Consider the following 12229-nt stretch of genomic DNA (forward strand, 5'->3'; position numbering starts at 1 on the left):
CCTGTGTGTGTCTCTTCACATTCCACGCTGTTCGATAAGGTGTATTTTTATCTGTTTTTTAAATCTATTTTTACTGCTTGCACGAGTTACTTGATGTGGAATAGAGTTCCATGTTGTGACCAGGGGTATGGCTCGGAAAGGCTATAAAGACTCACCTGACACACAAACCGATATTTTATTTCACAATTTATACAAATTAGGTTAAGGTTAGGGTCAGTTTTAGGTTTTGGCTAGTCGGTTTAAGAATAGCCGTGTCCTTATAGTCTCTCCCATATGGCTCACCGATGGACTTCCTTCCCTGTGGTCTGAGGCTGAGCCCAGCGACCTCTAGTGGCTGGGAGGACTCAGTAATCTCCTGGTTGGTCCACCCTGGTGGACAGTAAACAATCAATAACCATTATGTGATACTGTATATGCAGTGGAGGCAGGTGTCACTTTTAAATTGGAGGACGGACTCATTGTAATGGAATGGATGGAACAGTATCAAACACAGGTGAATCCATTTCCATTCCTGCCATTACAATGAGCCTGTTCCAAGATATTTCCCTTCACCAGTCTCTTCTGGATATATGAACTCCTTCAGAGATCAAGATGGACTGCAGCAGTGCAGGATGAAATGTGTCTGTGAGTCTACCAGCAGGGGGCAGTGTGTACTAGTGTATGAGAGTGGCGCGTGGCTGTGAGCCCCAGTAGGCTGATGTTGATGAATGCAGGGTGATTCTGTGTGAAGGGGAACGCTAAGAGCATCGATCCTGCTGCCTGTCTGCCTCCCTGCCTGTCCTGTTCTGGTAAAGCTGTACCAGAGGCACCTGGGTAGCTATACAACTTAACCTGACACACACACACACACACACACACACACACACACACACACACACACACACACACACACACACACAGATAGTATATGAGTCACAGGAGGTTGGTGGCTCCTTAATTGGGGAGGACAGGCTTGTGGTAATGGCTGGAGTGAAATGAGTGGAATGGCATCAAACACATGGTTTCCATATGTTTGATGCCATTTCATTTGCTCATTTCCGGCCATTATTATGAGCCGTCCCCCCCTCAGCAGCCTTCAATGATATGAGTATATGAAAAAGTCAACAACACAGCTCACTGATTTAGAGGGCCAGGAAAGTGATGGATGATCAACTACAGCCAGGTCTTACTATAAGATGTAGGATTTATGATTGGCAAGCAATTCTCCCACCATGACCTCTGCTGACTTGTAGCGTTGCACTTTATTATAAATCAAATAAACCTCCTCTGTGTGTCAATGGCCGACAAGTGACTTGTGTTTCTGCTGCTGCTGTGTGTGCGTGTGTGCATGTGTGCGTGTACTGTAACCATACCTGCGCTGGGAGAAGAGGGCTCATGCACACTAGATGAGTCACTGTAGGTATTGGAGGCCTGTTCTGACAGTTTCTTCTTGGTACTCGATGTCTTGATGTGTTTCTTCTTGTTCTTCACCAGAATCTTTCCCATCAGATCCATTGGACTGGGCAGGTGCACTCCTGTCTCCAACTAGAGATGGAGAGGGAGGGGTGAAGGGAGAGCGAAAGGAGAGAGAGAGAGAGAGAGAGAGAGAGAGAGAGAGAGAGAGAGAGAGAGAGAGAGAGAGAGAGAGAGAGAGAGAGAGAGAGAGAGAGAGAGAGAGAGAGAGAGAGAGAGAGAGAGAGAGAGAGAGAGAGAGAGAGAGAGAGAGAGAGAGAGAGAGAGAGAGAGAGGGATAAAAGGATAGTAGAGAGAGAGAGAGAGAGAGAGAGAGAGAGAGAGAGAGAGAGAGAGAGAGAGAAGTTAGACTCATTACCTGAGAGTAAGAACCAAGAAAGGTTCCTACTAATGGTGATGTTGGTGGGTGCGTGTGTTAGGCAAGGGTATCAAAACAGACTTGGTGTTGTGATGATGAGAGGGTGTTGATCAGTCATAGTGTAAAAGGCTTCTTAGTGACCTGAATGAAATAAGGCCCTTACAGGCTGTGTTGGCAAGCAAGTGTTAAGTTTACATCTTCAACACTTTCTACACCCCAGAATGGGGTTTCCTTTGTGTAGAGTGGGAGTGTATGCTTACAACACTCTCTCTCTCTGAAGAGCAGACTTGAGTAGGCACAGCACTCGTTTATTCATGTGATACCCTTCTGTTCTGTTGGATCACACTGTTGATGCCCATTGATAATGGAGTATTAGAAGACACTGAGCTACATCACACAAACGCATGCAAGCGCTCGTACACACAGGTAAACGTTTGCACACACATGATTTACAGGCACGCACGCACACGCACACACACACAATTAACAACTTTCTCAGCTTTAAACAGCATCACACTTCTGAGCATCTGCCATATCTACTTGTCTTCAGTTCTCTTTCATCCTCAAGTCAGAGAACATCTTGATCCATACACACTACTTCTCACTGAAAACCAGCTCAGCATTTTCCCCTTAATGGACTGTAAAGGACATCACACTTCTTACTTAGTCAGTAATGCTTCCTCCTGATTCAGCTCACAACGAGGCTTGAACCCAGCACCTCTACCTTGCTAGCACACGTGTCCACCCTCCCGAAGCGGCTTACCAGTTGGTGCCACCAAAAAGTTAACAATTCCGCGGTGCAAGTGGCGACACTTCAGGCTGAGGAGGAAGTTTCACACATCCCCCTGAGCTACAGGAGCAAAAGAGGATCCTTGATCTGTGGGCAACTTTCCGGAGCAATCATTCCATTACAACCATCTTTAGTCCCCTATGGCCATGTCCTATAAATCCCATATCAATCACACTCAGTGGCGAATTTAGCATGTAAATCTTGGTGGGGCAAACCCCCGAAAAAATGTTTTAGATGCATGCCAGCAAACCCACTACACAACACAAAATAATACATGAATTGCACTATAACAGTGACATAAAGCTGTCCCAACAGCAGTCCCAACACCTTACCACTGCTACACCTGGCTATCAGCGGAGCCTTGTCTGGCAGCGAAACAGTTCATTCAGCCTCATTTACTGCCTTTAAAAAAAACATAGCTGATATGGCTCACTTGCTTAAACAAATGTGGTTTCTACTGACAATTGAGATGTACAAACTATGGCATAAGGGGACAACGAGCGGATAAGAGGCAATCCGTAATTTCGATTAAGATATTAATGAGCGAGCTAGGACGGACGTAGTCAATATAACTATTTGTTCAGCACTTTTGAAATGTACAGCGACAGAATTCAGAACATGGGCCGTTCTTACAGTATTCTCCCTGTACACCAAGTCAGAACCGTAGGATATATAAAGGGGACATATAAGTAGAGAATGAAAGCTCTTACAATATTCGATGATTACATTTCTCTAAAACAGGCTATACGCTTGTACCACCAAGTCAGAACAGTAGGCAAAATTAGGAGGGGAAACGGGACCAAATTATTAGGGTGAGGCATATGGGCTACTAACAGCTTACTACACAACATACACTTAGTATTACTTTCTTAGCTACAGTATACATATCTCCCTGGCCTATTACATCCTTTATGCAGCAGCATACAAGACATTTCTGGACTCACCTTGTTGTGCTGTGCTCACTTGAACAGGAAGGTGGCACAGCGGTCCTTCGCGGGCAAATTTTGTCATCAAACTTTGGCTTCAAAGTCTGGCATTCTCTGGATTTATGGTTCTTTCAAGACAACTGGGAACTTGGAAAAAAACAAGGTTGAATCATGATGACGTCAGTGATCTTCAGGTCGGAGCTCGAGAAAGAGGCCCGAGTTCCCGACTTGCAATTCCAAGTTGGATGACCGTTCAAAACGAATTCCCAGTTCTGAGTAGACATGCTGGATTGACACCATGGCCAATGTTGAATGTTTATCATTTTAAGCTTGGAAAAGAGACCCTTAAACCAGATTTGGGACCACACACCCACTCCACTGAATAGCAGGCTAGTGATTGCTTTTCAATGCTTGCAGTTAGCCACTGATTCCTTCCAAACCACTCATTGTTGAATTTGCGATTTCCAACTTGTTGTGTAATGTTTATGTCCAATGGCCGATGAGCACCGATAAGTTTTCTCTATAATTTCTCTTCATTATTTCTCTTCATATGACAAGGATTAACAAGGATTTGCCAGTAGATTGTGGACTTCATTCATGATGATGACTGCTAGCTTGCTAGTTAAGATTTTGAAAGTATGATGTTGACATGATCAGTCCAATCAAAGCTGCTGTAGATATAACATGATTTGTCGTCATTTTATCTGTGGCCAATTACCTTGAGCCTTCTTGGATGGGCACTTCTAATGTAACTCTATGGTAGCACCCAAGCAAGCGGCTTGAATTTTCGAGCTCTACCCCTAGATTTGGCGGTGACGTATTTGTCCCCATGAGTGACAGAGCCAATCACGGCGCAACTCGAGAACATTACCAACCCCTACGCTCCGTATTTTCAGCTGGCTGCCCCACCACCACAGAAAGCACTGAGCTAGGCTGAAACACCTGTGACACGTATTAATGCCAAAATAACATGCAAAACAGCCCCCCCCCCAAAAAAAATAAATAAATAAACGTTTTAAATGTTTTTAAAAAAGCCAGTGGGAGAGGCTGCATGTCATTTAGTTCTCTGTACTCACTTATCACTAGCCTATCTGTTATATTATATATATAAACTATCATTCGGTCCACTCCTTGTCACTCTTTATCATGTTAAACATACAACATGGAGTACAAGGAGTGGAATGTTAGCTAAACAGATTGGTACCCAGGCTAGTGGAATGTTAGCTAAACAATGTTAGCTAAACAGACTGGTACCCAGGCTAGTGGAATGTAAGCTAAACAGACTGGTACCTATGCTAGTGGAATGTTAGCTAAATAGACTGGTACCCAGGCTAGTGGAATGTTATCTAAACGGACTGGTACCCAGGCTAGTGGAATGTTAGCTAAACAGACTGGTACCTATGCTAGTGGAATGTTAGCTAAATAGACTGGTACCCAGGCTAGTGGAATGTTAGCTAAACAGACTGGTACCCGGGCTAGTGGAATGTTAGGTAAACAAACTGGTACCCAGGCTAGTGGAATGTTAGCTAAACAGACTGGTACCCAGGCTAGTGGAATGTTAGCTAAACAGACTGGTACCCGGGCTAGTGGAATGTTAGCTAAACAGACTGGTACCCGGGCTAGTGGAATGTTAGGTAAACAGACTGGTACCCAAGCTAGTGGAATGTTAGCTAAACAGACTGGTACCCAGGCTAGTGGAATGTTAGCTAAACAGACTGGTACCCGGGCTAGTGGAATGTTAGGTAAACAAACTGGTACCCAGGCTAGTGGAATGTTAGCTAAACAGACTGATACCCAAGCTAGTGGAATGTTAGCTAAACAGACTGGTACCCAAGCTAGTGGAATGTTAGCTAAACAGACTGGTACCCGGGCTAGTGGAATGTTAGCTAAACAGACTGGTACCCGGGCTAGTGGAATGTTAGGTAAACAAACTGGTACCCAGGCTAGTGGAATGGTAGCTAAACAGACTGGTACCCAGGCTAGTGGAATGTTAGCTGAACCGACTGGTACCCAAATCTGACTCTTCTGAATATTTCTCCCCCACAGACACACACACACACACACACACACACACACATGCAAACACACACACACACACATGCAAACACACACACACTAGCCCTAGTGCTGTTGCAACCAGTGAGATAATGTGTAAAGCTAAGTTCCTTCATTCCATTCCAACAGGGACAACGACTAACACTTCACTACTGACTAATGGGAAGGATGATACTGTACATGTGTGTGTGTGCTTGTCTGTGTGTGCTTGTGAGTGCATTCGTGCGTGTGTGTGTGATTGTTGTTACGTAAGAATGGACTCTGAGAAGAAGTTCCTCCACAAAGGGACAATGCAAGCTTTTGACTGGTAGCCATGGCAACTGGCTGGAAGTAGATAAAGGGTCGCTAAGAAAAGCAGCATAGGCTACAGATCACCCTGTAACACAACACGCACGCACACACATAGACACACACACAGTGTAACCCAGTGACTGCCCTCTGTAGCGTATCCCCTTATAGCTGACTGGTAGGGAGAGAGGACCATGTGATTGTAATTGCAGACAGATGAAAAGGGTTGGTTTGGATAAAGGGAGATAGAGAGAGGAAGGGAGTGAGAAAGCTGAGGGAGAGAGAGGGGTGAGGCAGCAGAGAGAGAGAAAGAGAGAGAGTGAGGGAGAGATCAAAAGAGACAGGTAAACATCTAGTTTTAGTTGACACAAGGCTGTTTAGAGGGTCACTCAGGGGTGAAGGAGGGGAGAGGAACACTACACTCACTGGTCCATGTCATAGAGGTGTGTTGAACTGTGTGTTTGACAGTGTGTGTGTGTAGTGTGTGAACATGAGTGTACGTGCAAGCAGGGGTCTTGTGTACTTACAGGGTACTTCTCCAGAGGGTCGGTCAGTAACATGTCTCCAAATATTGACCTGCAGTACTCCGCCATCTTGGCCTGCTGCTTGGGCCTGGGAGGCAACACACACACCGTTACAACCATTACAATCACCTCACAGTGGCATAATGTTAGTATTTAGCGATTCGCTACTGGAGTGGATAGCGTTAGTGTGACCGATTGGGATTCGAACCTGGGTGTCCTTGGGGAGCTAACACAAGTCTTCAGGTCTCAGCTCACCAAGCCACCTTCGCTACATCTAGCTAGCTAATGGCTTCAGAGTGGCTAGCTTTAGCATGTAGTGAGTCGCAATTGACTTAAGAGTGGCCAGTATTAGCAAAGATGGTGGATAAATTAAGATAGTTCACTCAGGCCTTTTACCATTGAAAAAAATGGTCAGTGTACTAACTGAGTGTGTCTCCCATAGACACCAATGCAATAGCAGCTGGGTCTGGTCTACTTAGTTCATTAACTTTCATTAAACCAGAAAAAAACAGCGAGTGGGGTGTCTCGCTTCCTCTTCCGTCTCTGGTATTAGCATGTAGTTATTAGCTAATGCCCTACTCTAAGAGTGGCTAACATTAGCATATAGCTAATTAGCGCATTACATAAGAGTGGCAAGCATTAGCATGGCAGTTAAAATGGCACTACCATAACCATAGACTAACAGAGGTTCAGAATCACTGTTTGAACTGAAGTTTAAAAAATAGGAAAAGTGTTGGTGTGTACATTTATCAAAGACATCAAACAAAGGTAAACTCTTGAAACACACAGCGGCGTGAGAGTTGTTGACTTACGAGTCCACGTGGTTCTCAAAGGAGAGGATGACCGGGAAAGGGGAGGTCTTGAAGGCACACCCTGCTATGGCCTCAATCACTTCCTGTAGACACAGAGCAGACAGACAGGGTGTCAGCACTGGTCAATGACCAATGGGATCAAATATCAATGAATGTGATCGCTGAAAAAATTTGACTTGATGACACATATAATATGGCCGGTGGTCAGGCTATCGCAAAATATCTAATATGAATATTCGAAGTACATTATCTGTATAGTGATGTGGAGAGCCGCTGGTGTAGAGCTTGTTGACTCATTGAACATCTGATAGGGATTGTTCAGTAGTGTAAGACTAAGTGGTTAAGTGAATTTTACAACCATTTATATCGATGCTAGAGGGTAAATACACTTAATAGCTTACCCTCTTTCTCTCTCACACACACTTCCCCTTCTCTCTCTCTCTCTCTATCGATCTTCTGCTCATTCCCTCTCTCATTCCCTCTCTCTCATTCCCGCTCTCTATCAGTCCACTTACACATTTCTATTTCACTCTCAATCCAAGTCTATCAGTCTCCTTCTCTTGCTCTTAGGCTGCGTTTACACAGGCAGCCCAATTCTGATATTTTTTCCACTAATTGTTTTTTTGACCAATCACATCAGATTTTTTCACATCAGATATTTTCAGAGCTGATCTGATTGGTAATAAGACCAATTAGTAAAAAAGAAAATCAGAATTGGGCTGCATGTGTAAACTCAGCCATAGTACTCTCATTAAAGACTAAATTCCCTCTTTCAATCAATCTCTTCTCCGTCTGGCTCTCTTCTTTCCTCCTCTCCTCTCCCTGGGCTTCTTCTTTCCTCCTCTGCTTCTCTCCTCCACCCATCTGTGCTTCAGTTATTCTCTCCTCCTTTCTCAAGCCTATTTATTGCCTTACCTCCATAACTTGCTACATTTGCACACACTGTATATATATTTTCTGTTGTATTTTTGACTTTGATATGTTTTGTTTTACCCCATATGTAACTCTGTGTTGTTGTTTTTATTGCACTGCTTTGCTTTATCTTGGCCAGGTCGCAGTTGTAAATGAGAACTTGTTCTCAACTGGCTTACCTGGTTAAATAAAGGTGAAATGTTTTGGTTTTTTTTATGTTCACCTCCCTCTCTCATTTTACATTTTAGTCATTTAGCAGACGCTCTTATCCAGAGCGACTTACAGTTTTAGTGAGTGCATACATTTTTCATACTGGCCCCCCGTGGGAAACAAACCCACAACCCTGGCGTTGCAAGCGCCATGCTCTACCAACTAAGCTACAGGGGACTCCTATTGCTCTCTACAATACTAAATACCAAGCAACTCTTTCTCTCTGTCTACCTGTTTCTCAAACCATCTTTTGCTCTTTCCTTCTCTCTTTCCCTACCGCTCCCCTCTTTCTCATCTCTCTCTCACTCCCTTCTCCCTCTTTTTCTCCCTCCTCCTCCATGCCCATTGTCTCACTTCCTCTCACTCTTTCTCCCTCCCTCCCTCTCCATCTCCCTCTCCCTCCATCTCTCTTTACTATCTCTCTGGTTCCAGACAGTTTACCTTGAAGGAGATTTCGGTTGTCATGGTGAATCCGTGTGTGATGACAGGTTCTTCTTCGGTGGTGCGTCCCTTCCAGCAGTCCAGCTCGATACAGCGACACCCTGACAGGAGGACCTGCCGGTACATCTCCACCGACGAGTTACCTGCCAGCTGGCCCGCTACACACACACACACACACAAAACACTTAACAGATTCTTCTTTTAAAGACAGTTAACCACATTATTAACTACTTTATTTCCTTCCTACAGTGTGTCAACACGAGACATTCCCACACATCTCAAGCTCTCATTAGGCACATTGGTCATTAGAGTTACGAACAGCACTACAGTCCACAGAGCAGAGCACTTTCTCCATTAACAAAGCAATTATCTCTACATCAGCATCGTATTACCACCGCGTCGAGACAACAGTGTCAATGTGAAACGCACTCACATCTGTGTCTGTGAGTGTATGTATGTGTGTGTGTGTATGTGTGTATGTGTATCACTTCAGAAGGCACCCCTGAGCTCCTCTATAAATGCAATGTCATCTCTTCCTGAGTAGCATGAAGGGACACACACACACACACACACCACGACTTCCTGGGGAAAACAGCAGCTTAAGATGCCTCCATTAGAGGAAAGTTAACTTTTAAATGAGTTTCTGCCTTCAACACAGTTCTGATTAGAAGCAGATTACAGAGGGATCACTGTAAAGGAATAATAAGGCCATAAAGTAATCAGTGATGACTTGTTAGAAATATCCTTGTCTCCCTCAGTTGTTCAAGTAATTATTTCTCTGTAACTTCCCGAAAACGATTTCTCATCATAATTTAGTTCATTGCGTAATACAATATGACAACGTGTCAATAGGAGAATGAGATTACACAAGGAAGACGAGACGTGACAAGGGAATTAAGGATGCATTGTGTATCTTTTTCATTTTCTTGAAATTGGCTCAATGGAATACATTGTCTATAAGAACGCTACAGCTTCATCTGGGATTTAACACATCATCTCGACACTTACATCACAAGAAAGAGAAGAAAGATAACTTTATTTTAAAGGGTGTTTGTTTTTTGTGGAATTGGAAAAAAGCAATAATTTGATACAGTTTAAATGTTTACAAATTAAATGCGCTGAAATGAAAGCAACTTCCAAAAATGAACACTCAAATTATAGTGATACAGTGAGGGAAAAAAGTATTTGATCCCCGGCTGATTTTGTACGTTTGCCCACTGACAAAGACATGATCAGTCTATAATTTTAATGGTTGGTTTATTTGAACAGTGAGAGACAGAATAACAACAAAATAATCCAGAAAAACGCAAGATTGTAGGTCTACAATCTTGTCCCTGACATCCTTCGAGAGCTCTTTGGTCTTGGCCATGGTGGAGAGTTTGGAATCTGATTGATTGATTGCTTCTGTGGACAGGTGTCTTTTATACAGCTAACAAACTAAGATTAGGAGCACTCCCTTTAAGAGTGTGCTCCTAATCTCAGCTCATTACCTGTATAAAAGACACCTGGGAGCCAGAAATCTTTTTGATTGAGAAGGGGTCAAATACTTATTTCCCTCATTCAAATCAATTTATAACATTTTTGACATGCGTTTTTCTGGATTTTGTTGTTATTCTGTCTCTCACTGTTCAAATAAACCTACCATTAAAGTTATAGACTGATCATTTCTTTGTCAGTGGGCAAACATACAAAATCAGCAGGGGATCAAATACTTTTTTCCCTCACTGTATAATGCCTGATCTCGCAAACAATGTAAAGTATGTTTAGATAGGTGTAATCTAGAACCAAGTGTGTTGATTTTCAATCTGAGGGTATCCTGCTATTGACACACTTGTTGAATTATGCAAGAGAACGTGACAAAAACAGTAATTAATGAGGCAGTCTAGCCAGCCCAGGTGAGTGCAGGTAGGGTAGACAGAGCAAGTGTTTGTGGTTGCAGCCCTGTTCCACCCCTTTATGTTAATGCAGTCAAATAGACCCAGTGTATTTACGCAAATGAGGCACATATCATTTTCTTATTTATATTTTGTATTTATTTATTTTTGGTACTTTATACCCCTTTTTCTTCCCAATTGGTAGTTACAGTCTTGCCCCATCGCTGCAACTCCCATACAGACTCGGGAGAGGCGAAGGTAGAGAGCCACGCGTCCTCCGAAACACGACCCCGCCAAGCCGCACTGCTTCTTGACACACTGTTCGCTTAACCCAGAAGCCAGCCGCACCAATGTATCGGAGGAAACACCGTACAGCTGGCGACCGACGTTAGCGTGCATGTGCCCGGCCCGCCACAAGGAGTCGCTAGAGCGCAATGGGACAAGGACATCCCGGCTGGCCAAACCCTTCCCTAACCCGGACGACGCCATCTCATGGGTCTGATTGGATAAGTGCCTGATTTGCACAGGAGAAAAAGGAACCCCACTGGCTGAATTTGACTCACTTTGAAAGCTGTTATGAGAGAAGTCAACTGTTGAAGCGAAGGGTCAAACAACCACATATGATCATGTGTTACTTAGTAGTTATCACAGTACTAAAAATAAAGACATTTCAAAATAGGCGCCTACCTGTAAGGTATGTGTTGTGGGAGGAGTTTATGAAGTAATGAGGCAGTGGTAGGGTCATGTCTTCACTCTGGTCCAGCTTTTCTGGGGGGATGATGCTGTTCTCTTCACTACTCAGATACTTGGCAAAGCCGTCCACCGAGATCTGACCTGTGGGAACATACACAAACACACAACATGTTACAGAGGGTAGCTGGTTGGACTGTAGTAGGGCTGTCCCCCGACTAAAGAAAATCTTGGTTGACCGAAAGTAATCTGTTCTTTCCCTATGTGTTTTAATAAAATCAACTACAGTGGCTTGCGAAAGTATTCACCCCCCTTGGCATTTTTCCTATTTTGTTGCCTTACAATCTGGAATTAAAATATATTTTTTGGGGGGGTTGTATCATTTGATTTACACAACATGCCTACCACTTTGAAGATGCAAAATATTTTTTTATTGTGAAACAAACAACAAATAAGACAACAAAACGGAAAACTTGAGCGTGCATAACTATTGATGCTGCCACCACCATGCTTCACTGTGGGGATGGTGTTCTCGGGGTGATGAGAGGTGTTGGGTTTGTGCCAGATATAGGGTTTTCCTTGATGGCCAAAAAGCTCAATTTTAGTCTCATCTGACCAGAGTACCTTCTTCCATATGTTTGGGGAGTCTCCCACATTCCTTTTGGCGAACACCAAACGTGTTTGCTTATTTTTTTCTGTAAGCAATGGCTTTTTTTCTGGCCACTCTTCCGTAAAGCCCAGCTCTGTGGAGTGTACGGCTTAAAGTGGTCCTATGGACAGATACTCCAATCTCCGGCTGTGGAGCTTTGCAGCTCCTTCAGGGTTATTTACATTTTAGTCATTTAGCAGACGCTGTTATCCAGAGCGACTTACAGTTAGTGAATGCATACATGTTTT

At 43.7% G+C, this 12229-nt stretch overlaps 1 protein-coding gene across 6 annotated transcripts in view; it reads right to left on the minus strand.

The window, feature by feature from the left end:
- Positions 1-12229, minus strand: part of LOC121548707 (1-phosphatidylinositol 4,5-bisphosphate phosphodiesterase beta-1-like) — a 224841-nt gene that overhangs the window by 45322 nt on the left and 167290 nt on the right. For 4 of the 6 annotated variants that reach the window (XM_041860240.1, XM_041860239.1, XM_041860243.1 and 1 more), the window contains exons 10-15: positions 11330-11476; positions 8769-8926; positions 7206-7288; positions 6397-6481; positions 1353-1524; positions 283-369 (exon numbers count right to left, since the gene is read on the minus strand). In XM_041860240.1, coding sequence (XP_041716174.1) covers positions 283-369; positions 1353-1524; positions 6397-6481; positions 7206-7288; positions 8769-8926; positions 11330-11476 — 732 coding nt within the window. The remainder of the gene's footprint in view (positions 1-282; positions 370-1352; positions 1525-6396; positions 6482-7205; positions 7289-8768; positions 8927-11329; positions 11477-12229) is intronic. The other 2 variants (XM_041860245.1, XM_041860242.1) reach the window with 1 other exon arrangement.

The sequence above is a fragment of the Coregonus clupeaformis genome, chromosome 33 (assembly GCF_020615455.1).
Source record: "Coregonus clupeaformis isolate EN_2021a chromosome 33, ASM2061545v1, whole genome shotgun sequence".
Lineage (NCBI taxonomy): Eukaryota > Metazoa > Chordata > Actinopteri > Salmoniformes > Salmonidae > Coregonus > Coregonus clupeaformis.